We start from the raw sequence: 27,663 nt of genomic DNA, 5'->3' as shown, positions 1-27,663 counted from the left end.
ACCAGATCGATATAATAGGGGTAACTGAAACAAAAAAGACAAAAACTGGTGAGATCTTTCTGAGCAATAAATACAAAATGTTATATTCAGAAAATGACAATCAAGGAAAAGAAGGAGTAGCCATAGTATTCAACACAAAATACGAGGCTCATCTTCTTGAATGGCAGGCAGTGTCAAGTAGAGTGATTTGGGCAAATATCAGAATGGGGAACTGGACAATAAGACTTATTTGTGCCTTTGGTCCCACAGAAGGTTCTACTAAGATAAAAGTGGAGGAATTTTTTGAAGCTTTAGAGAAAGCTACTGACACAATGAAAAAGGAAAATATGATCCTTGTTGGGGATCTAAATAGCAGAGTAGGAAGTGATTGTCAGACATACAAAAATGTTTTGGGAAAATTTGGAGGAAAGAGCAAAACTAATAATAATGGCAAATACCTGTTGGATTTCTGCTCAGGATATGGACTGGTTATTCCTAACACAATGTTCCAACATAAAAATGTGCACAAATTCACATGGAGAGAAGAGGCAAGGAATAAGAAAAGTCTCATTATGTTATTGTTGATAGTGATGTTTTCTCCCTTGACACTAGAGTGTACAGAGGATTTGAAATTGGAAGCGATCACTATTTAGTCTTGAGCAGGATAAAATTGAATTTCTTATTGAAAAGAATGACATGTAAAAGAGTTTTAAAGCGAATAAAAGTTGACCAGCTCTCAGATGTGAACTGTAGACTAAAATACACAAAGATTATTGAAGGAAAAATGAAAGAGTTTGAGAACGGGAATCAAACCTTGGAGATTCAGTGGCAAACCTTGAAGAAAACCCTGATTGATTCAGCTAGAGAGGCATGTGGTGAAGTTGTCTGCAAGGATAGAAAAATTAGAACTCCATGTTGGACACAGGAAGTTAAAGAGGCAGTGAAGGAAAAGAAGAAAGCATATCAAAAGTTCCTGGCAAATAAGTCAGCTTGTGCGCTTAGAGAACACAGAGACAAATGTAAGAAAGCTAAACAGTGTGTAAAACTAGCTAAACAAAAGTCATGGGAAGACTTTGGCAAGAACATAGAAAATAAATATGAAGAAGGTTGCAAAATATTCTGGAGGTTGTTGAAGAAGCTTAGGAATGGAGGAAAGAGTGCTGTAAAAGGAGTTAGAGATGATAAAGGTGACATCAAAACGGGAGAAAAAGATATCCTTGAAGTATGGAGTTATTACTTTGAAAATTTGCTAAATGAAACAAGCAGTGATGACAGCACAGTGATAAAAAAACACTGACCAGGCATGCAGTCAGGAATAAATATCCATACTTGAAGTAGAAAATGCCATCAAAGCTTGAAATGTGATAAGGCAGCAGCGGTAGATGATATTCGACCAGAAATGCTGAAGTATGGTGGTATAAAAGTCCTACAGTGGCTGCACTGCATATTTCAGAATGCCTGGACAGAGGGACGAATTCCAGACGACTGGAGTAGAGCTCTCATAGTACCCATATATAAAAAGGGAAATAAAACTGAATGTGAGAATTACAGAAGTATATCCCTACTGAGTGTTCCTAGTAAGATATATGCAAGTATACTTGAGAAACGGTTGAGAAGAATTGTGGAAGAAAAGCTTGGTGAAGAACAAGCTGGATTCAGGTCAAATAGAGGCTGTATGGATCAGATCTTCACTTTACGACAAATAATGGAGAAATCATGGGAATGTAACAAAGATCTGTATTTAAGTTTTGTCGATTTGGAAAAGGCATATGACAAGGTGCCAAGAGAGAAGCTATTCAATACGCTACAGTTATATGGTGTCAATGGGGCATTATATCAAGCAATACTTAGTCCTTGTATGAGTTGTAAGTCAGCAGTTAGAATTGAAGGAAGTACAGGAAGATGGTTTAATGTTAAATCTGGTGTCAGACAAGGATGTACATTGTCCCCTCTGTTATTCATTATCTATATGGATCACATTATGAAGGAAAGTGGTATTAAACATGATATCAAAATTGGAGATGTTAATGTCAGCTCTTTTCTTTATGTGGACGATGTTATACTTCTAAATAGATCCTCTACAAGTCTTAAAGATTTGCTGACTAAATTGAATAACTGTTGTAATAGATATGGTATGACGGTCAGCAATAAAAAGACAAAGACAATGAAAATAGGCAGAATTATTGAAAATGTCAACTGTGTTGTGAATGGAGAACCTGTGGAACAAGTAAAACATTTCAGCTACTTAGGCACGATTTTTAGTGAAGATGGTAAATTAAATATGGAAATAGACAACAGAATCAACAAAGCTGGTATGGTAGGAAGTCAACCGAATAAATTCATATGGAATAAGAGAGAAATTAGTCAGAACACTAAATTAGCTGTATACAAAACAGTGTTCAAACCAGTTTTAACTTATGGATCTGAGAGCTGTGTCAGAAGTAAAAGTAAAATACTTGACCACATATATGAGAGTCCTGAGAAAGATTAGAGGCATAAACAGATGGCATCAATGGCAATATCATATTAAAAACGAGAATATTAGGAAAGAACTGACATTGTCGGCATCCAGGAATGTGTTAGCAGAGCTAATCTCAGGTGGTATGGTCACTTAACCAGAATGGGCGAGGAAAGATTAGCAAAAGAAGTGTTCTCTGCCAAGTTGGCAGCAAAACGACCCAGAGGAAGACCAAGAGGTAGGTGGATTGATACGGTACAAAGTGCCTTAGATGATAGAAATATAAGATCTGGTAATTTTTGAGTTCTGACAAGTAACAGACTGATTTGGAGGAAAATTGTAGATAGGAAGTTAGTAATGATGTAAATTTTTCATGTAGTACTATCATATCCTGTTCACCCCTTGAGGGTACATGGCAGGAATTTGATGATGAAGAAGAAGCATCTCAAAGAATTCAAGATATACAGACAGCTTGCTTTTATTGTTGAGGTAAAGATGAAAAGTCAAAGGTGGAAGGATGAGGAGATCCAAGTAGCAGAATATTTATTAGGAGGTAGTGAAAACACCTCAATCCGAGCTGGTAATGGTTTTAAAAGTATCTAAGGAGGCATCCACCTATATCTAAGATATACATAAGGAACCTTAATCTCGGATTTTTTATTGTGGGCAAATTAACCAATTTCAATCAGCATCTATATGTTGTATCAGTTTGCTGAATTTCTTTAAGAGTATGTTCTTCAAATTAAGGACATTTTCAGTGATTGCCAAATTTAATATATTTTTTACTCCTCCTTTTGTCTACTGTAAGGGTGTTTAATAATTATATTAAATTAAATTAAACAGCTTTAATCCCATGCTCATGGTAGTCATTCTTGCTATTCTGCCTGATTATGATGCTAATAAAGCAGACAATTTAAGTCCAGTTAGGGTAGATAACTTGATTGAAATAATAGCAGTGAGTTTCAGGTATTTGGTGTAGGATTGAGCCTAGCAAGATCATAAGTGGTGGATCAGCTGCATCATTAAATAAACTGAATACACACTAAATGATTAATCAGTATTGGTAGGCTAGCAGTGAAATATCATGAAAGGAATACAGCCAAATTTATTGAGCTGTTGGATGGCAACTTTGTTAAGCAGCATGTGATTGAAGGAAATCAAGGTCAGAGTATCAGACATGATGATCAGTAAAAGACAAACGTTCTGTATCCAGTTGGTGACGGTAATTGTGCTGTACTGATGCAGGAAGTAGGTAAGTATATATGGATGTTCCATTTGGAAAAAGGAACATGCTGAATTTCAAAGAGGGAAATCATGATCAGGAGAATAGAATACTGGGTTGGATGGGAAGGATATCAACAGTGTTTAAAAAATACACCCCTAAAAATGTGAATAAATAGCACATCCATTTCACTTCCATCCTGTCTTAAGCAAGAAAAGATGATGTGAAAGGAATACTGTGTCATTAAGGATGCTTTCTGTTATGAAAATAAGGCACAAGCCAGAGCCTGTAAGTTATAATTTTAGAAGAGTTAAAACTAGTGTAACCAAAGCTAGGTGTGAATGTGAAAAGAAACTAGCTCTGCAAGCTAAAGAATAACTCTCATCAATGCAAGGGCAGATGCAGAAGAGATTTTTTTTTTCCCTAAAGCTATCAATCGGTTACATGCAACTTGGAACTTGACACTGGAGGTAAAAATTCAGGTGTATGAGAAGGTACTAGACCTGTTGCATAAACTATATGAATCTGGCAGTATGGGCTTGATGGGATATCAGCACAGAAGATAAGTGTTCAGCTGCACTGGCTATATAATTTGAGTCTCAGCACAGGAGTTGAAGATGAAGATAATCTCATTGCGCAAGGGTGGTGCAGGGACTGATACATCTAACTATTGATTTATCAGTATCCCTGGGTGATGTTGAAGATTTTTTTGAAAAGTTGGTAAGAAACTGCATTCAGAAATGGGTTGACAGAATTTGCAATGAGCAGCTATGTAATTTGCTCACATTTTATAATAATGTTATGAATTACACAAGGGAAATGGATACACTGATACTTTTGAATTTTGCTAAAGCTGTTGTACAAAAAAGTTACGTGTAAATATTTTGAATCCAATCCCATATCCTCTGTAAATTGGAGGATATGGGATTAGATTATAAACTACTGGTTTGGATTAGAGGATAACTAACTGACTTATCAAAAAGTGGTGTATTGGAGATGTGAGTCTCTAAGATTTAAGGTGACCATTGGCCCTAGAATCAGAACCAAATGAATATAATCTTACTAGTTGAGAGGTTCTGAGATTTATGTAATAACTTATTTTACCATGCCAACACTTATTAACAGGTGGTTCTTTATATCAGGTTCTGACTTAAGGGATATGCCATTCTAAAAAATATGTAAGGGTTTTATTCCAAGGTCTCCTCCACCATATATGATGTATTTACACAGTGGAAGCAGCTAAATGTTTTTTGCTTTCAATTATTGATAGAAATATTGCTTTATATGTTGTAGAAAATATTTGTTAGAATTTTGATTTTTTGTATACCCATATTTCCACATATTTTATAATTTAAGATAATGTAATAATAATTTTCCAAATTATTAACTTTTTTAAAGAAATAATAGATAACATAAACTTACTGTTCCATACTGATAGTAGTGAGGAGCAAGTTCATATAACCATGATGCATCAATAACAGTGATATCTTGCATGAATTCTTGAGAAGTGTTCAGCACCTCATTGAAGACAACCCTGAAAACAATATTATTGAACATGCATTTAATTTTTTTGTGCTTGAATTAGCTCAATTTCTCTAACCTGTTTAACCACTTATTCGGCCATATGGATAAAATACACATCCTCGTATGCTCGTATCCATCATATATTTCAATGCAATAACAATGGTATTACAATTTTAATATGCACCTTGCATCCATGGCAGGTTGGGCGGTTAAAGCAAATAGTTAACTTTGCCAGCTGAATTAAAAATGGAAACTCAAACTTACATGGATTTTAATCAATGTAAAATTTTTGCCTAACATCAAAGGCATCCTCAGTACTTTAAGAGTGGAACACAAAGGAATTAATTTTTTAAAAATTGCCACTACTGCATAAGGTTAGCAAATTGCTAATTTAAAAAATAAAAATATTAATATAATGAGATAATCAGAAATTTATAGATGATTGATAAATTAATATTTCCGATAAAAGGGATAACCGCCAGCCATCAGATTGATCTATTTCCATCCTGCCCAAATTTAAAAAGATCTTGACTGGCCTTCAATCATCCCCTTTATGGGAAATATTGTATCAATCTTGTAAATTCCTGATTATTATGTTATTTAATTAATTTTTATTTATTTTAATTAGGAATTTGCTGTCTTATGCTGCAGTGGTTCTTTTTAAAATTATTTTGTTTCATTGTTAACATACTGAGGATGATGCCTTTGATACTTGAGTGAAAATTTTGCATTTGATTATAATTACTTCCATATAAATTTCAGTTTCTCTTTAATTTCTATTAACCATTCCATTCTTTGTAGGTTCTCACAATGCTGAAATTTTCCTTCTCATAAACCATCAGGAAGCACAACAAACTTGTTTATTGTGCTTCCTGTTTAGTATACATATGAATATATTTATTCCTGGAGACACTTAATATCAAGATCAAAACATTGCAAAATGAATAAATTTTATTTCTATAAAACAAAAGTTGATCCTCATAAGTTATTTTATAATGAAAAATCCACTGAACAGTAAAATAAACAGATATTAACAAGATTGTAAAGCTAAGCTTCAGCTACAGATAGCTAAAATTAGTTTTTATTTTTAAATGTTTAGTTTTTATAAATATGTTAAAAAAATGAGGAGGAGGGATAACACAATGAGCAAATATAATTTGGGAAAACCATGACAGAAAATGTTTAGTTTTTATAAATATGTTAAAAAAATGAGGAGGAGGGATAACACAATGAGCAAATATAATTTGGGAAAACCATGATAGATAAATTTAATAACTTTGTGGTTATGTAGATAAGGAAGATAAACAAAAAATACAAGATGAGACTGACACACTTAACATAGAAGGACAAATGTCTGGATATTTTGGAACATCTAGCATCTAAATATATACAGATGACAATCACCAGGGACAGTCAATGTTAATAACTGCTTCCATTTATTTTTACTAAGCTGTTATGGTCAGAAATCATTCCTTCTGATAGGAAATTTGTAAGGATCATATCAATTAATATGGGAGAGTCATCATATAACATCATTATCATCATCATCAAATTCCTGATATATACAATGGGGTGTATAGGATATGATAGTTCTACATGAGCAATTACATCATTACTAACTTCCTATCTACAATTTTCCTCCAAATTAGTCTATTACCTGTCAAGACTCCAACATTAACAGATCTTATATTTCCATCTTCTAAGGGACTTTTTACTGTATCAATCCACCTATATCTTGGTCTTTATCCTGCCAACCTGGCAGTGAACACTTGTTTTGCTAATCTTTCCCATTTTGTTTAAGTGACCATATCACCTGAGATTAGCTCTGCTAATGCATTCCCGGATACTGACATGTCAAGTTTTTTTTTTTTTTTTAATATGATATTGCCATTGATGCCATCTGTTCATGCCCCTAATCTTTCTCAGGACTAATACCTGTGGTCTCTAGTCATTGGTCAAGTGTTTTACTTCTGACCCAGCTCTCAGATCCATAAGTTAAAATTGGCTTGAATACTGTCTTGTATACAGCTAATTTAGTGTTTTGGCTAATTTCTCTCTTATTCCATATAAATTTATTCAGTTGATTTCCTACCATACCAGCATTGTTAATTCTGTTATCTATTTCCATATTTAATTTACCATCTTCACTAAAAATCATGCCTAAGTAGCTGAAATGTTTTACTTGTTCTATAGGTTTTCCATTGACAATGTAAGTGATATTTTCAACTGTATTGTGAATGGAGTTGAAAACCTGCCAATTTTCATTGTCTTTGTTGTCTTGTTATTGCTGACCTTTATACCATATTTATTATAACAGTTATTCAATTTAGCAGACTTCTGGCAGATTTATTCAGAAGTATTACATCATCTGCATAAAGCAAAGAGCTAAGATTAACATCTCCAATTTTGATATCAGGTTTAATACCACTTTCCTTCATAATGTGATCCATATAGATAATAACAGAGGGGATAATGTGCATCCTTGTCTGACACCACCTTCCTGTACTTCCTTCAATTCTAACTGCTGACTTACAACTCGAATAAAGACGAAGTATTGCTTGATATAATGCCCCATTGACACCATATAACTGTAGCGTTTCGAATAGCTTCTCTCTTGGCACCTTGTCATATGCCTTTTCCAAATCGACAAAACTTAAATACAGATCTTTATTATATTCCCATGCTTTCTCGACTATTTGTCGTAAAGTGAAGATCTGATCTTGAGAACCTCTATTTGGCCTGAATCCAGCTTGTTCTTCAACAATCCTTCTCAACCATTTCTCAAGTATACTTGCATATATCTTACCATGAACACTCAGTAAAGAAATACCTCTGCAATTTTCGCATTGTTTTATTTCCCTTTTTATATAGGGGTACTATGAGAGCTCTACTCCAATCATCTGGAATTCGTCCCTCTGTCAAGGCCTTCTGAATTATACAGTACAGCCATTGTAAGACTTTTATACCTCCATTTTTTATACTTGAGCATTGATCAAATATCATCTACTCTTGCTGCCTTTCCACATTTCAGGCTTTTATTTCAAGTATTGATATGTATGCCTGGTCAGTGTTTTTTTACCACTGTATTTTCATCACTGCTTGTATTATTTAGCAATTTTTCGAAGTAATTACTCCATACTTCAAGGATATCTTTTTCTTCTGCTTTCATGTCACCTTTATCATATCTAATTCCTTTTATAGCACTCTTTCCTCCATTTCATTTCTGAGTTTCTTCAACCACCACCAGAATATCTTGCCACCTTCTTGATTTTTATTTTCAATGTTCTTACCCAAGTCTTCCCATGACTTTTGTTTAGCTAGTTTTACACAGTGTTTAGCTTTCTTACATTTGTCTCTGTATTCTCTAAGAGCACAAGCTGACTTATTTGCCAGGAACTTTTGATATGCTTTTTTCTTTTCTTTCACTGCCTCTTTAAATTCCTGTGTCCACCATGGAGTTCTGATTTTGCTATTCTTACAGACAACCTCACCACATGCCTCCCTAGCTGAATCAATCAGTGTGTTCTTCAGGGCTTGCCAATGAATCTCCAAGGTTTGGTTGCTGTTCTGAAACTCTTTCATTTTTTCTTCAATCATGTTTCTGTATTTTAGTCTACACTTCACATATGAGAGCTGCTCAACTTTTATTCGCTTTAAAACTTTCTTACATGTTATCCTTTTCAATATGAAATTCAATTTTATCCTGCTCAAGACTAAATGGTGATCATTTCCAATTTCAAATCCTCTGTACACTCTGGTGTCCTGCACCAGGGAGAAAACATCACTATGAACAATAACATAGTCAATGAGACTTTTCTTTTTCCTTGTGTCTTCTCTCCATGTAAATTTGTGCACATTTTTGTGTAAGTAATAACCAGTCCATGTCCTGAGCAGAAATCTGAATTTTCCAAATTTTCCCAAAATATTTTTGTATGTCTGACAATAATTTTCTACTCTGCTATTTAGTTCCCCAACAAGGATCAACTTTTCATTTTCAATTTTGTGTCAGTTGCTTTCGCTAAGGCTTCAAAACATTCCTCCACTTCTACCTTAATAGAACCTTCTGTGGGTCCATAGGCACAAATAAGTCTCATTGTCATATTTCCCCACATCACTCTACTTGAGACTGCCTGCCATTCAAGAAGATTCGCCTCGTATTTAGTGTTGACTACTATGGCTACTCCTTCTTTTCCTTAATTGTCATTGACTGAATATAACATTTTGTATTTATTGCTCAGAAAGATCATATAAAATGGAAAATTATAAGTTAGTGTTAAAAGTGTTATTGAAAAATCAGTGGAAAAATTAATTAGGATTTAAATTCAAAACATGGGAATCACTACTAAATATATAATGAAACTATACTGTGCTTCACTAAGAGGACAATTAATTGTGACAAATCTACTCAATTTTTATGAAAACATTATGAAAGAAATAAAGGAAACCATGATATGATTTATTTGGATTTAAGCAAAGTCTTTGACACTTAAGATTTACAAGTGAGATGGAATAACCAACACTCTGACTGACAGATAACAGGAAGTACTGTTTAGACTGCTGATGGTGATTAACAGGATTCAGTTTAACAATTTTGATTCGAATATCATGAAATGTGCATTTGCCAATGGAGTCACTTCAAGGTTTTCTGGGTGCAAAAATTAAAGTTGTGGCAAATATAAGAGAGAAGCAGAAAAGAAAAGGAGATGGTAGTGTCTGATTGGAACTAATGATTTAAGTAGTAATAAATATAATATGAGAGAGAATATGAAAGGACTACTGGAAGAAGTGAGAGGGAAAACTTTTAGCTTATTACTGAGATACAACAATACCAGTTACAGACAAGGGCTATGATAGGAAATTCAATGGATTTGGCAGCAGGAGCCTGGAGAAATTATTTATTGGATTTGAGACCTAATGCAGAGAGTGGGGAAACCAGATCATCATGGGAGGAATGGTGAGAAGAATGTATGTGCAAGTTCAGCTATGATATGCAAATATGAATCGGGTGAAGGGATGAAAATGTATGCTTTGGGTTCAGATTTTTCGGGTGGGTCTCTTGAAGGAAAAGAGAAAGTTGCCCAACTGGGCGGCCAAGCAGACTGTAGATAAATGTTTGGCTTAAGATTATTGGCATTAGTGAACCCTGGCTATCAGAATCTGATGGAATAACTGAAATAAGAGTATAAAGGGTCAGGGCCGGTTTTATCAAGAACTTAGGCAATCGCCTAGGGGCGCTAAGCTTCGGGGCACCAGATTTTGCTACATAGTTCAGCGAAAAAATATATAGAAACAATGTATAGGAGTGCCTAAATTTTCTTTGCCTAGGGACGTCTGAGAGTATCTGATGTCCATAGGCAAAGGGACAAATTATGCACACACACACACACACAGGGCTTGACAAATTGTGTAAAATCTTACTCACCACACAAAAAAAAATGTACTTGCTCAAGATCCCCTCCCCCCAATTTTTTTTAATGATACATCCCAATGTCATTCAAACATTAACTGAACAGTAGAAAAATAATAAATTTAGTTTAATCCTTTATCCAAGTGTAAGCAAACAAAGTTTGCACCTGAAAATATCTTCAGGACTGGGGTAAGGTAGTGGAACACCAGGCACAAACTTTGTTTGCTTACACTTGGATAAAGCATTAAACTAAATTTATTATAGTCTAACCAAGTGAAAAATAAACTTTTAGTAGAAAAATCTCATGATAAGAATGAAGGAAAATATACTGAGCTGTTGTGAGACAACTTTCTCAAGCAGCATGCAAAAGAGATAAAAGGAACTTGGGGTCAGAGAGCAACAGATCTGTTCATAGCATCAAGAGGAGGTCTCAGACAAGAATGCCACTGATTTGCATTCAGTTGGTGATTGATCATGCTGTACTGTTCTGGGAAGTAGTTAACTATTATGGATATTCTTATTAGGACAGGTTACATGAATTACAAAGCTAGAAATTATCTTTGGTCATATCAGTTATCAATAACTGATATACCCTGTGGATACCAGGGTATGATATCAGTTATTGAATGGGAAGGATTATCAGTCGTGCATGGGAAATTTTGAAAAGGTGCATAAATGAGGCAGTATCTGAATGTGTCCTTAGAGTTCAAAGAGCAAATAAGGTGGGAGTGAAATGGATGTGCAATCTTATTATGCAAGAGATCCATAAGATGATGATATGGAAGAAATATCATACCAAACCCATTCATGGGCAGCAGCTACATAAAAAAAAATCTGTTTAATCCTTTATCTAATTTCTTTTGTGTAAGCAAACAAAGTTTGCACATTAAGTTTCTTCATGACAAGGCTACTTGTACATAGAAGCTGTTGACTTCACGTTAATCTCCTTAGTATCCCATAATGCAAAGCACACATCTTTTTGGACATGTATAATGCTATGTATTATGGGACAGGCCACTACCCAGGTCAGTTTTGACCTTTATTGAAGTATGACTTTGGCATTACATCAAACTTGGCATCTTTTCTAGGTCTGGCTCCCACTGATGAAATCTCAATAAAGGTCGAAACCAGTCTGGGTAGTGGCCCCTTCTCATAATGCATAGCATTATACATGTCCAAAAGGATGTGCTTTGCATTATGGGATATTAAGGCAATTAATGTGAAGTCATCAGTTTCTATATACAAATGGCCTAGTCATGAGGAAACTTTACATGCAAACTTTGCTTACATTTGGATAATTTAGGATTAAACAAGAATATAATTTCTTGGGAACTTTAATTTATAACCATGTGAAAAACTTTTCTACAACAGTAAGAGGAGTTAAGAGTTAGGAAATATATAAAGTGCAGGCCAGAAAAGTTATGAGCATTGTATAGAAAATTAAACTGGAGTATGAAAAGGAAACTGGCTGTGCTGGGTAAAAGAATCCAAAATAATTTTATCACTATGCTGCAAAATAAACAACAACAAAAAAAAAAATGTGGAAGAATAAATTTAGAGAAGGTACCCTTGTGTAGAAGCAAATGAGATTGTTCAAATAATAAGTGTTCACTTCACTAAGATCTAGCCAGATATGCGTAACAGAGTGCTACCACTATATTAAATGAAGAGACGAAGTCTTGCATAACATGGATATATCAGTAGTAATGCTAGGTTGGAAGCACATATGCTAAAGGTATATTCAGGTGAATTGTCTTGGCTCTTGACATTTTTGTATAACTTGAATCTCTGCTCAGGAAAGATAAAACATAAATGGAAAGAATGTATGGTATTTCCTTTGTGCAAGGATGGTACACAAACCATCTCTGACTACTGATCTATCAATATTTCTGGAATGGTGCAGATTTTAGAGAAGTTGGTAAGAGCTTGCATACTGAAATGTGTTGACAAACAAGCTCTACTACAGAACAGAAGTTGCTAAAATTGCATTTTAGCAATTTGTTCATATTTTATAATAATGTTATGGCTGAACTGGATAAATGGAATGGATATAACTATGATACTGATGGACTCTGCCAAGACATTTGACAGGATACAATACAGAAAAGCAGTTGCTCAGACTGGAGAATATGTGATTGGAATATAAACCATTGACTTGGATAAGTGGGTGGCTGACGGAGAGATATCAGACAGGCTAGCAGGGATGCTGCTGATATACAGCACTTACAGAATGATTTGAATAAGCTGGAACAGTGGTAAAATGATAATGGCTATCAATTCGGCATTAGTAAGTGTAAAGTTATGCACTTTGCTATGATGAGATTTCTACATGCATATTACATTGGTAGGATTATGCTACAAGAAACTGAAGAGGCCAAAGATTGCAGAGTTATAGTGGATAGGAAATTGAAGTTCAAAAGTCACAAATACTACTTATGAGAATAACTGTAATGTTGAAGCACCAACTGACTCTTTATAATGCCTTGATATGATAACCTAGACCAGTGGTCTCCAAAGTGTGGTACGCGTACCCCCTGGGGTACACGAGTCGATACGTGGGGGTACATCAAAAAAGTTTTATATTAATAGGAAAAAAATTAAGTAATTAATTAAAGATAAAGAATATTACTTTCTTTCATCAATTAAACATGTATCTAATATAGACAAAGACATTATAAAGATCCTGTAAACTTAAATTTGTGAGTAGCGCACATTGGACGACTTTGCACACATAATCGTCCGTGGCAAAGCTGTCATGTTTTTTAAACCTAGGGAGTAAATCTCTTACTTCTTATCATTGCCATTGTTTGTAGAGCATCCTAGTGTTGACAAGCCCAACTAGAGAAAGAAAATTGCTTAGTTATCCTGCTATCTACAGATGACACGACAGTTGTATTAATTATTTGACTATTATTAGTAAGTGATGATTTTTTAGTATATATTGTTTCTGTGTAATTCCAACGCCTTTTTTGTGCTTACTTTTACGTTTACACTAGAAATAGTGAATTAATATTATCAAAATTGCTTACATTTTTTAAAAGTGTTTGATATTATCAATAGTAAATGAATTATATTTAAATTAACCCTCACAAAATGGATAAATGGTTAAAAAAATTTCCTCCAAAGAAACTGCGAATTGAGGATAATTAAATTAACCCTCACAAAATGGATAAATGTTTAAAAAAATTTCCTCCTCAATTCGCAGTTTCTTTGGAGGAAATTTTTTTTTTATAGGATTGATTCTTCTATTCAAACAAGTTCGTTATCAGTCAAATTAAGCGATAAAAACATTAATCTGAAGCTTAACAAAACCTTGCCCAAGAAAGTTCAAAATTATCAAGAAGACTACTTGAAATGGGGATTTACATCGACGATAGTCAACAATGAACCTCGTTATTGTGTCATGAGACGCTATGTAATGGAAGTATGAAACCATCATTATTAGTAAGACACTTAAAAACTAAACATCCTGAACATGAACACAAATCTTTACAATTCTTTGAACGATGTTTGAAGACATGTAATTCTCAATCCAACAACTTAAAAAAATTCACTAAAATTAACGATAGATATTTGGAGGCATCTCTTGAGGTTGCATTCTTAATTGCAAAAGACCAAAAGCCACACACCATTGGGGAAACACTTGTACTCTCAACCGCCATAAAAATGGTAGAAATAATCCATGGAAAAGAATATATAGATAAACTAAAACGTATTCCCTTATTAGCAAATACTATTGGTAGATGTATAGAAATCATTGCAGATAATTTAAAGAAGCAACGTATCGCAGTATCAGAAGCCATCAAACCAGAATTTCAAGAAATTATGAAAGAAATGCAAGGCCATTTGTTCACATTAAATATTGTAATAAATATGTTTGTAAGCTGTTAATAATAAAAATAATGTGTAAAAATATCTAGCATTTTTAATTATTATATGATGATACAAGGCATATTTCCTCTTTATAATACTTATTACAATAGATTTTTGCTCAATCAATTGGGGGTACATGCTATTTATTTTTTCTGTCTTGGGGGTATGCGATCAAAAAAGTTTGGAGACCACTGACCTAGACTAGACTACTGTCCACAGATTAGGCCTCCTAGGTTTAAAGAAGACCAAATCTGCTGTGTAAAAGCTTCCAAGATGATATTGGGATTATGGAATGTAGGTATGAGAACAGGATATGTGGACTGCAAACACTGGATCTTTAAACTTCTGTAAAGGTGCTATAGGTTGTTGAAATTTTTTATTATATGGAAGGTGGGGACAAGGACAAGAGGGCATCTGCAAAGTCAAGTGTGTGCAGCTAAGAAAGGGGTAAGAGCTAGATTTTCCCTAAAAGACTAGTGAGTAGAACAGTTTGCCTGTAAAGTAGCAAGTACATCCAGTGTGAATGAGTTTAAGAGAAGATATGATAGCTAGTATGGACAATCTGCGACCTCTCTAGATGAGTCCTCGACTCTCTGGAGGTCTCAGATGATAATAATATGAAGAGTAGAATTTGCTAATGTGAGACTGGGTAGAACAGTGAATAAGGAAATGGGATTGAAATTTAATGTGCAGAAATATGTGATTTAGTAATAAAAGGTTTTTAAATAAATACAAATTGACTAGAAAGATGGTAGAATTTTAGTGAATATGAGGATTTATTAACATTATTGATAATGAATGCAAGTTCAGGAATCACATTTATAAGACAATAAATCTCACAGTCCTAATGGTTAAGGATGATTCAGTGAATATGTGAGACGGTAATATTACGAAAAATACAGGATTCGGCTAGTTATCAGTAATTCGATGAACTTAACTGAATTTACAAGTTAGTTGGTTCATAGGTTGTAGACAGCTGGATTTTGCACTTAGTTGCCAGATCCTATTATAGATTATACTAAGAAATTGTATTTTCATATGACACTGAGTGATTACTATTGCATTCATGCCAGAGCTGTCTGGAAGAAAGAAGATGAGGCATGAAAATAAACATTTGACACTGGCATTTTGCCAGCTCTCAACAAAGTCAGAAAATGAAATTATCCCAGGAACAAGGACAGTCGTGTTTGAATCTGTAAGTGAGAGTTGTGTCTCTCATAGCAATCTTCTGTAAATACTGCTGATGGCAACAAAAGACAGTGTTCCAAAATTTATTTAGAATAACACCCAAAGTTCTGTTGCAATTGTGAAGATCCTATAGAAATGTACTTCTTCCTGAAACTTCCTATTATTATTATTATTATTTCAGGCAACTCCAAGGAGTCGACAGACTCATCGAGGGAGGCCCTAACATCATGTCAAGAACAACTATTTGACATTCACACAGTATCTATCATAACTTCCTATAATCCCCTCTTACACTGCATTCAGATATGAAGGGAGAAAAAAAGGATTCAGTTTAGTCAAATATATAAAATGGTAAATTTTTACTCATCCATGATGAACAATAACAAAAAAAAAAGTTCTTTGTGGCAGGAATTATTGAATTTCTACTGAAATTTATAATTTCTGCACATTTATGGGGGAAAAAATAGTATTGCAAGTACTAAATGAGAAAACTGGGTAAGAAAAGGGATCAGTGCTTATGACCAGAAGGGGGGGGGGAATCAACATATCTAACCAGTTCATGGGTTTTAGAATAGCCAAGTTTAAGCAATGAGTTCTGAAAATTATATAAAGAAATTTACTATAATAATGATCCAAGATGATTAGAACATGGAGGAAATTTTCCAGATCAATATCCATCTGATATAACTGTTGGGCTCTTTTGTATATAATAGCCTGTACCTTAGATGTCTAAGGATGCTTGTCAGGTAGCTATAGTACAAGGTGCTTGACTATCCCTATAGAAAAAGATGCAGTCTATATGGCCAGCATAACTGCTCTCCAACCAACAGGCTGCAGGCATGAATGTTTGTGATTGTCTTTAGGTGGGAGATGTATGTCATCATCCGGTGTGAGACCACTGCACCGCTTAGTGGAGGCCTGAAGTAGCTTGAAAAAGTTCCATCTCTAGAGTAGAGTTTCCAGACTATGTAAAAAAAATACAAGAAAATATAAAAAATTTATAAAAATAGAAAAAAAAAAAATCCCTAGCTTGCCCACAGTACAAAATGTACTATAGGTGTACAAATAACCTTTCGTGGGTGAAAGCAACATAATAAAAAGTCTCACATAAATTTCAGAACAACTTCCCACTGGTGGTCACAATTGGGTGGTTGAGATCTGATGGATGCAATATGATATCCTCCATGTGTTCCTTGAACCAATTCCTTATAGCAGTGTTTCTCAAACTTTTCTTCCTGATGCACCCCCCCCCCCCTTGGACAAAGCATATAACTCGGTGGCCAACCAGTCTCCATACTCTGCCCTTTAGCGATAAGTCATATTTTACCACCAGAGGTGAGCCTTTATATTCTGTCCTTACGTATAAAATTAAGGAGTAGTTGGCATAACATACACAATATAACCTTAATATATTTTGGAGGAAAATCAGGATAGGATTGCTCAGTATATTTCTCAGCATACGGTGGTGACATTATGGCCAATTTTATGTACAACTGTTCACTCTTATGTTTAGATATACAGCAAGTGGTAAAATGTTATGCTTATTGTACCGAGATTAAACGAATTGAGATGTGTATGATATTTTACCACTTTCTGAATATTATGTTAAAATTACATTAAGTATCGTATTCTAAACTATCTGAAAAAATACAAATTAAGATAAAAAATGTATTTATTTATTAGTAAAATTATCTTGTGGCCTATCAAGAAAACATGGGCTTGGATCACACCTGGAGAATTGCTGTCTTACACATGGTTATAGTGGCATGACACTTGTTGTCCAGTTAATCTTTGTCTGAAAATAAGTGCAATGTGGTCTCCTATGAGGCCTGCTAGGCTACATGAATCTTTATATGCTATCACACACAAACACAAGATGCCACAAAGCCTGTATCAAATTAAAGCAGTGTCAGCACAGAGATCAAGAGAAAATAATCATTTGATATTCCTTTTGAAGTGATGAAGATTTTACTGTGTATTTCTTGAACATTTATTCCAGTAAAATACACATTGCTTCAATTAATTATTGATAAATTATGTATTATTGTAATGTATTATGGTATTGGGAAATAGTGATATGAAAGTGGCCAAAAATTAATGTCACATGTGTGTGGATGGTAGTGCACTACCTCTAGACAAAGGCATGTGTTGAGAGCAACATCAGCTAGCCCTTTTCTACTTCCCTCCACAGTCAGTCAAACATCTGTTTGATGACTGTGGAGGGGAAGTAGAAAACAGAGAGAGAGAGAGAGAGAGCAGATACTACAAGGGAAATTTTATGTTAAGGTGATGATTTCCTTTTGCTATTAATCTATTTAAATGCCAAAATGCTATTAGTGATTTGTACTGAGACTCAAGTGTTCATCTCAATACAAAGAAACCTTATTTTAATTATTCTAGCTGATCAAAAATTACTCCAAGATACTGATAGATTGTTAGTTACACACATTAGTTTTTGTACCACCCCTTGTACAATGAAACTATCAGACATTCTTTCCATTGTTTCCACCTGAAATTACTTGAAGTAGTTGGGCAGGGAAACTAAAATTGAAAAGGTTGAGTGTAAGAGGGAGAAACTTAAGCAGTGATTGTATAATTGTTGATCCTTATTTGCAGAATAAATTGCAGAATAGAGGGGATAAAAATCAGCATGGGACTACTGAAATTAATGACATGTATATCAGTTCTAAAGCTGGTACAAGAACTAAAGGGAATCTGCAATTTTTGTATACAAATGCAAGAAGCATATGAAATAAGAGGGAAGAATTTTTGGCAGTCAGTGCAATCTCACCAAAAGTTGTAGGCATTAGTGAAACTTGGCTGTCAGCAGAAGATGTGGTCACTGGAATTGAATGTGATGGGTACAGTATTTTCAGGGAGGATAGAGAAGTCAGAATTGGGGGGAGGAGTACTATTGATGATAGCCGATGAGTTGCAGCCAAAGAAAGTAGTATATCAAGATGATAGACATGTGAATGATAGTACATCTGAGGTGGCCTGGTGTGAAATAGTGACCAATGCAACCAAATATACAGTTGGTTGCTGCTATAGGCCAGGTATAGGGGGTGATATTGAATTCATGCATCAGCAAATTAGTGCAATGAGTGCAGGGTTAGTGATTATTATGGGGAATTTAATTATGGTGATATCAATTGGAAGGAGGAAATATCACCTGGCAAAAAGGAAATGGAATTCATACATTTTCTATGAGATAATTACTTGAAACAGCACATAACTGAAGGAACACATGGTGTGTGAGTGTTGAACCTGGTCATTGGTTCAGAGGATATATGCATAAGTAAGGTGTCCTCGTTACCACCAATTGGTGGGGGAGATCATGTGGTATTGACTTGGGAGGTTGCAAAATTTGTGGATTTCTCTCTTAAGAAGGGGTATATACGGAACTACAGGTTAGGCAATTATAACAAGCTTCGGAGTGATTTTGCAGCAGTCCCATGGCAGAACATATTGCAGGGGAAAGATGTTAGCAGTGCATGGGATAAAATCAGCAGGTATCAGATTGTGGTCCCCATGGTCAGGAAGACAAACAAGGTAGGTGTTAGATGGATGAGAAGTAGTATCAAGCCTGATCTGTAAAAAAAGAAAATGTTAAAAAGGAGAATTTACAAGGAGAAAGGTAATCAGTACACCCATGAGCAGTACAAGGCTCAAGCTAGGAAGGTTACCAGCATAGTAAGAAAAGCTAAATCAGATTATGAGAGGACCTTAGCCAAAGAGATCAAGGGTAATCCCAAAGAGTTCTTCCACTATGTGGCAAGTAAAAGGAAGAATGACTTCGGAAGGATAACCTTAGTGGGTGCTGATGGTATCAAGGTGACCAATTCAGATGTAATAGTAGAGTTACTGAGTGATCGCTTTTCAAAAGTCTATCACCCAAGTGAGACTATCTCTGTCTGTAGCAATAACTAATGTGAGAATTGAAGTTAAAAAATCAGAGGTACTTAGTATATTGCAAAATTTAAATGCGAACACTGCTGTAGGTTTAGATGGAATATCAGCTTGGGTGTTGCGTGAATGTGCAAAGGAATTGTCAGCGCCTCTTACTTAACAACTCCTTGGTTATTTAACTTAAGTTTGAACTCTGGTATGGTCCCTAGGGAGTGGAAGGAAGGCAAAGTAGTTCCTTTGCATAAAGGTGGCTCTAAAACTGCGGTAGTTAATTACAGACCAATCACCATCTCGGGAGTGGTGGTAAATTTTTCCAATACGTTTACCACCACTCCCGAGATGGTGATTGGTCGTAAACGTATTGGAAAAATTCGTTAAAGACAAAATTCAAGAATGGATGGATCAGGATATGATACTCTATAGGGGGCAACATGGTTTTGTTAAAGGTCGATCCTGCCTTAGCAATTTATTAGCTTTTTATAATAGAATGACATCTGAGTTGGAAAGGAAATGGCTACACAGTGGTACTTCTGGATTTTGCTAAGGCTTTTGACAGGATATCCCATGGAATACTGTTGCGCAAATTGTAGCAGATGGGGATGGATACTAAACTGGTGATATGGATAGGAGAATGGCTCATGGAGACATACCAGAAGGTGGTGTATGGAGAAGCAGAGTCCGGATGAGGCAGGTGACCAGTGGTGTGCCTCAGGACTCTGTGCTTGGGCCATTGTTGTTTAATTTGTACATAAATGATATAGGAAATGGCTTAAAGGGAGATATTCAGTTTTTTGCTGATGATGCAAAGTTGGGTAGCACAATAAAAAATGAAGCTGATGTTGAGAGTTTGCAGGATGATTTAAATAAGCTGGTAAAATGGGCAAAAGGAAATGGATGTCAGTTCAATGTGGAAAAGTGGAAAGTTATGCATTTTGGGATTAAAAGATTACCAGCTGTGTACTACATTGATGGAATGGTACTCCAAGAGATTGATGAGGCTAGGGACTTTAGGGGTGTTGGTAGATAGGGAGATGAAGTTCAGGGGACACATTGCTAAAGGTGTCCAGGATTGCACATAGGATTACTTGGTTATTGAGGAACACAGTAACATTCAGAGATAAAGAGGTTATTATTCCCTTTTATAAAGCATTGATACTTTCCACATTTGGATTACTGTGTGCTCAGGTCTGGTCGCCTGGATTCCTTGGAGATGAGGAGGTCGTGGAAAAGGTTCAGAGGAGAGTGACTAGGTTGGTGAGTGATGTAAAAATTGCTCCCTACATTGATAGATTGAGAGCTTGTGGATTGCAGAGGTTGGTTGATAGGTGGAGAAGAGGAGATATGATAGAAACATTTAAATTACTAAAAGGTTTATATAAGAATGATGCAGGGGAAATGTTTCAGCTGTGTGATAGTGATAGAAGAACAAGAAGTCATCCCTGGAAATTAAGGAAAAGTGTGGTTAACAAGAGTGTGAGAATGAGGTTTTTCGCCTGGAGAGTGGTGAATGAGTGGAATGCATTGCCTGACTCACTTGTGAGTTCTTCGTCTGTAAATGAATTCAAGAACAGGTATGATAGATATTGTTTTGATAGTTTGGGTCTCCCGCAATGAGTCTACTGACTCCATGGAGATATCCGTAATAATAATAATAATAATAAGTTATACAAACATGTCAAGGGCCTAGTGAAATGAACATTTCTTTTAGCATATGTGCTATTCCATCTGTCCCTATGGCAGAATTCTTAGTTCTTCATTGTTGTCGACCTCTACTTTTTCATCCAATGTAGTAGTAGCAATGTGCATCATATTACACTGTTGATAGATCTTAGCAGAGTGAAGTGAGTGCTCATTATTTGAACAATCTTCATCTGCTTTTGACAAAAGGACATCATTTCTTTGAACTCTATGGACACATTCAGATACTACTTCATTTAAGCACCTTTTCAAAGCTTCCTGTACAATGCTGATATTCTCATTCAGTAACTGATACCATGGGATTGAACATAATTCTTCTCAGTTTGTCATAATTTCCAGCTTTATAGTTCAACATATAAACTGTGCTAGTTGGAACATCTAATATGAGAGTGCATTAAATAACAGAACTCTGAGGAACACTTGCATTTCTAGTAAAATCTGAAAACTGGCCATCCAGAGGATGGCGAGTTTTCAGATTTTCTCTCAGATTGTTCTTTCAACTTAAGAAAAAAATCTGGAGCTCATGTCAAGACTGTAAAAGTGGAAAGAGAGGAAGCACTTGCCATTCATATTTTTCCATAATATCAGATACTTCATGTAAAACATGTGCCCTCACAGTATACAACCTGCATGATATCTAATCTCAGTCAGATTCTTCCTCCACTCTTAAACCTTATGCAATAGAAACAGAAGATGAGTACATAACATTTTTACTCGCAGTCTGGCTACAGCTGTCATGAAAGTAGAACTATACATCATCCCACTGGCCAATCATGCACAGTATGCAAAAGTTTTTAAATGATTATCATATATTACTGCATCATTAATACTATAAATTGATTTTCAAACAGGTCATTAAATGGAGACCTTCAACATAACTTAAGTTTATTATATGCCGCAGTAGATGGGGAGAATAAAAATAATTTTAACATTCATTTTAAAGATTGCTAGAATGGAAGTTTAACTTTTTTTTTTTTTTTTTTCTGGAATTAGAAAAAGTAAGTATTACTTGTATTGGCTGCTGAAAATTATGCTGAGTTTTTAGATACCTTTAAGAAAACGTTTGGAAAACACTGAAAGATCTATGTTAGTGATGGTTAATTGAACCAGAGAACAAACAAATTTAATTTACATTAAAAAGAAATTACAAAAAAAAAAAAAAAAGATTTTTGCAAAACAGGTGGCAACTCAGAAAATAAATAAGCTGAAGGGAACACACGTAAGCATATATCTATTAACAAGATATATAGTGTTTTGACAAAAGAATATAAATACAATTTTTTTTTAAAACACAGAAATTAAGCTAGTTTTTCTTTGTAGAAAAAACAAACAATACTTTTTGATTGAGATATTAAAAAGTTATACTCTTCCAATTATGCTTAAGGGACACCTCAATATCATTTGCCAGCTACATGCATCCCTTCATTTCAAAAACATGATCAAACAAGCGAGCTCTTTGGCATACTCATTTTCTGAATTGGTGGTTAGCTAGTTTGTAGTTCTGACCCCCCCCCCCCCCATGGAGTTGTGTAAATGATACATACTAAAAGAGTTAAGAGATATTGTATCTACAGTATCCAATTATTACAACTGTACTTGCTCTGTTAAATATGAAATTTAATTTTTGTACAAATAGTTTACTTACCACTGTGGTTGTTTCTGGGTATATAATACTGAACAAGGGTGAATATTTAATACATGATCTCCTCGTACTGTTTTATATGCTCCCGAATAATGCAGATATGCAGCATTAGCAAAAAAACCAGCAACAATACATCGACACACAGCATCAGTATCACCTGAATAAAAACAATATTAACCAGAACAATGTGGGTGAAAAATTTTTTAGAAACAACTGTAATTTCTTAAAAATTATTTTGACATACAAGTATATTTTATATTTAACATTTTGCTTGTATAGATACCTTATTTTCACTTTACCAAAAAAAAAATTATCTGCAGATATAAATGAATTGTTAAGTGAAGCAAAAACAAATATACTAAGAAACTGGAATTTCTGCTAATATCATTTTGTGCTCAAAGAATACATTCCTGTTGGAAACCATATTCTGCCACTTACTCTATCATAATGTGTCACCAACCCAAAAGACTTTTGCATTGACATCGTACTGGATTCTTATTAGAGGCACATGCAGATACCACTATAGTGCCTAGAGTTCATCAATCACCACATATGTATATATTATTGGCCAGGTCCAATTTAAAGACAGAAACTCAAACCTTAAATGGAAGTATATTTAATCGGTGTAAAGGTATCAAAGGCATCCTGTATCAAGTACGTTAAAAATGGAATACAAAATAAAATGCAGTAAAAGAATTAATTTTTAAAAGTGCCACCTTGTAAGCATGATGGCAACAAATTCCTAATTAAAAATAAAATAAATAGTAATATAATAGCAAGCAAGAATGTAAAACATAATACAATAATATTTCCCATAAAGAGGATAACTGAAAGCCATCAGATCCACTTAAATTCAGGCAGCGTACAAAGGCCTAACAGCTCTCTTTGTATAACCATTCTACAAGGAATTTACTTTTATGTAAATGCTTACTTTTCTTCCAAAGAATCTTATTTTAGTAATGATGGGATGTTTTTCTAGGATAGATTGCTCTGGTTGATGGTACTGGATGTACTATTTATGTTCCTTATGGCAGATCTACCAGATTGTCTGACGTAAGACAAACCACAGGGGCAAGGGATATTGGGAGACACCTCAAAAGCTGAGTGGTGGAAGTTTGCCTTTAGCTGAAGAAAGGAAGGTAGAAATAGAAATCTTTCTGACAGGATGAAAGGACACCACAATGTTAAGAGATCTTAAAACTTTAGCAATACATACAGAACTTCCTTTAATATACAAAAGTAGAATTTTCCAGAGATCTAGAGACCAGCAACTTAAAACTGTTAAAGGCTTTCTTAATAAAAGACTCATTAAAACTACTTTTTAAAAAGACAAACTCAAATGTATGCGGAAGTATTTTTAATTGATGAAAATTTTCACCCAAGTATCAAAGGAATCCTCAGTTCATTAACAATGGAAATAAAATGCAATTAAAGATATAATTTTAAAAAGTACCACTGCAGCATAAGTAAGGCAGCAGATTCCTATTTTTAAAAAAAAAAATAATAAAAGAAATATTAATATAATATAATCATAATCAGGAATTTACAGAAGACTGATACAATAATATTTCCTATAAAGAGGGTAACCAAAGGCCATCAGGATAAGGAGAGAATGGAAACAGCAGAAGAGAGGGAATGAGAGAGAGGTATGGAAATAATAGAAGAGGAGAGAATGTAAATTCTTGCTTGAGGTTGAACAAAAGAAAATACAGAGAGGAAAGTGTGTGTGTGTGTGTGTGTGTGTGTGTGTGTGTGTGTGTGTGTGTGTGTGTGTGTGTGTGTGTGTGTGTGCGCGTGCGTGCGTGCGTGCGCGTGTGTTGCCCAGGTATGGTGACGAGCTGAGCAGAAGAGCAGTAATACTGAATAACATAATAGCTAGAATGTGTCAGAATAGAGGATTGAAATATGTGGATGCTTGAAAGGCATTTGAGGACAGAAAGGAATTGTATGTGAGAAACCGTTCGCATTTGAATGAAGAAGGACAAAGGTATCTGGAGAGAGATTGCTGTTTTCTGAATAAGTCGGTGTGTCAATGCAGGGAAACTAGAATTCCCAGGGTGGATGGTAGTAGGGGTGGCCTCTTTTGGGAATGGGTGCTTGGGGGAAGGGGGACAACATCAGGTAACACTGAGTCCAGTGGGGATCTAGAAGGGATAATGATAGGTATAGAAGCAGTGACATCTTTATGCTTTATACTAATGCCAGACGTATTCTAAATAAAGGAAATGAATTGGTGGCTATGATAGCATCAGCCGGGCCAAAGATTATTGGGATCTCGGAGATGTGGTTGACGGAAGATGATATAATAACAGGAATTGAAGTGGCAGGCTACAGCATTTTTCGGCAGGATAGGAAAGGAAAATGTGGTGGTGGAGTACTGCTATTATGATAAGGGATGACTTATGTCCTCTAAGAGTGGAGGCTTTGGAAAGCAGTGACACTAATGGTTTTCAAATAGCAAACACAGCATAGCCAAACAATAGGTTTAAGTGGAGCCAAGTAACTCAGGTTATTTCATTTGACAAGGAAAATTCTACAAACGGATAGAAGGGATGGCCATGGGTTCTCCGCTCTCTCCACCCCTGGCCAACTTCTTTATGGAGACCTTTGAAGAAAAAACCTTAAACTCAGCTCCACTTTAACCTATTGTTTGGCTATGCTGTATAAATGATGTGTTTGCTATTTGACCTCATGGCTTGGGCATACTTAAACAATCAATACCCCAGGATCCAGTTTACCTTAGAAAAGGAAAACAATAACAATCTCCCTTTCCTAGACACTGATTACATGCTAGCCTGATGGATTCCTGGCTTTCTGTGTTTACAGAAAAACCTATACATACAGGTAGATACATTTACCAGCAATCACCCTTCCCAACAATATGGGATTATAAAAACCCTATATAAAACAGGGCAAAATGAATTAGTTCAGATAATTATGTCCTAACTACTGAACTTAACCATATTCTTAACACCTTTGTAGCCAATGGCTACAACCCCCAAAAAATATTAAGACCAATTAACCACAAACCCCCCCCCCCCCACACACAACAGAGAATACTCTAAATCTATCACCATTCCTTATATCTGGGGTACTTATGAAAAGCTAACAAAAATCCTAAAAAAAAATGACCTGACAACTTGTTACAAACCATATAAAAAATTGGCATCTCTTATCTGCTCTACTAAAGACCAGCCACTTGCCGACCTACCTGAAGTATACTAGGTCCCATGTAGTTGCAAACTGTCCTACTACAGCCAAACAGGCAGGACAGCTGATATCAGGATATTTGAACATAAGGACTATATCCAGTTCCACCAATACATCCACTCAGGACTTACTGACCATGCTTGGGACACCTGCCACAAAATACGATGGAAGAAAGCCGCTTTACTACACCACAGCAAGTATAAATATCAGAGATTATTCAAGAAATCAGCCTCAGCTATTAAAAAATTTGGGTGCATGAGACTGCCTCAAATTTGGGAAGCTTGCATCTTGAGAATTTCAGCTCAACAGCCAGGACAACCCAATATAACCCGTTAGGGGGCACCTTTAGGACTGTATGAACAACGTCAGTTTTCTCTCTTCTGCCAGAATTTCTTTTCTGTTTTTATTAATTATATATATATATATATATATATATATATTTTTTTTTTTACATAACCTGGAAACCAACCCTGCTCCAGAAAAGACCAAAACTTTTTCAAGCCTTTCAGGCCTCTGTTATGAATATCCATTTCATAATGGACATTCATTATATATAATGGAGGATTATAGGTCATTCATTTAGTCTTATAAATGATACATACAAGGTGATGGGAAAATGAAACATCAACATCGAATTCCTGATATGTACCATCAAGGGATACTATGAAGTTGCTACATTATTATCAACTTCCTATCGACAGCTTTAATCAAGAGTAATCTATTATTTCTCAAAACTAATATTATCAGAGCTTATATTTTGGTCTTCTGAAGCATTTCTAACTGCATCAATCAACCTAGGTCTTGGACTTGTTCTGAATCTTCTTTCTTCCATCCTGACATCTGTTTTGCTAACCTTTGTTTCCCATTCTGTTTCAATGATCAATGATCATTAGATTAGCTCTGCTCACACATTCTTGAATGACAATGTCGACTTCCTTCCTAATATCTTTATTTTTAATATGATTCTGCCATTAATGAATCATTTACTCTCCTAATTTTTCTCAGAACTCATACATGTGGACTCTACTCTTTGATCAACAGTCTTATTTCTAGTCCAGTTCTCAGATCAACAAGTTAAATATACACAGATACTTTAGTGTTTGGCTAATTTCTCTGTTATTCCACATAAATTTATTCAATTCCCCCCCCCCCCATACCAACTTTGTTTATTCTATCATCTATTTCAATATTTTAGTTGTTCTATAGGATATTCATTGAGAATGTAGCTGATATTTTTCATACACCTGTCTATTTTTAGTTTTTGTCTTTTTACTGCTGATTTCATACCAAAATTAGTTACAGCAGTTATTCAATTTAGTTAAAGAACCCTGAAGACTTATACCGGATTTATTTAAGAGAATAACATCATCTATATGTTATTCTCTTAAATAAATTTAAGAGAGCTAAGCTGAATATTTTAACTGGTATAGTATTAGTATAGGGAAGATTAATTACTATAAACAATATTTCCTCTAATCTTTGCCAGTTTGTCCATGTGTGCTTGAAAAACATTTTCATGCACAAGTTTCAAATCTCAGACTCAATATGTAATA

The 27,663-nt window shown here is 35.0% G+C and overlaps 1 protein-coding gene across 3 annotated transcripts in view; it reads right to left on the bottom strand.

Moving 5' to 3' along the window:
• The window catches only part of LOC150096612 (putative ATP-dependent RNA helicase DHX35), a 437,463-nt gene that overhangs the window by 1,814 nt on the left and 407,986 nt on the right, over window positions 1–27,663 (bottom strand). For all 3 annotated transcript variants that reach the window (XM_090408561.1, XM_090408562.1, XM_090408564.1), the window contains 2 exons: window positions 22,904–23,057; window positions 5,082–5,193 (listed from right to left, as the gene is read on the bottom strand). In XM_090408561.1, the coding sequence (XP_090264687.1) occupies window positions 5,082–5,193; window positions 22,904–23,057 (266 nt within the window). The remainder of the gene's footprint in view (window positions 1–5,081; window positions 5,194–22,903; window positions 23,058–27,663) is intronic.

Source organism: Typopeltis vanoorti, chromosome 18 (assembly GCF_054136105.1).
Source record: "Typopeltis vanoorti isolate ZY-2024b chromosome 18, IOZ_Tvanoo_1.0, whole genome shotgun sequence".
Classification (NCBI taxonomy): Eukaryota; Metazoa; Arthropoda; class Arachnida; order Uropygi; family Thelyphonidae; genus Typopeltis; species Typopeltis vanoorti.
Note: the sequence above shows the minus strand (reverse complement) of the source record. Positions and strands in the feature narration are given on the sequence as shown.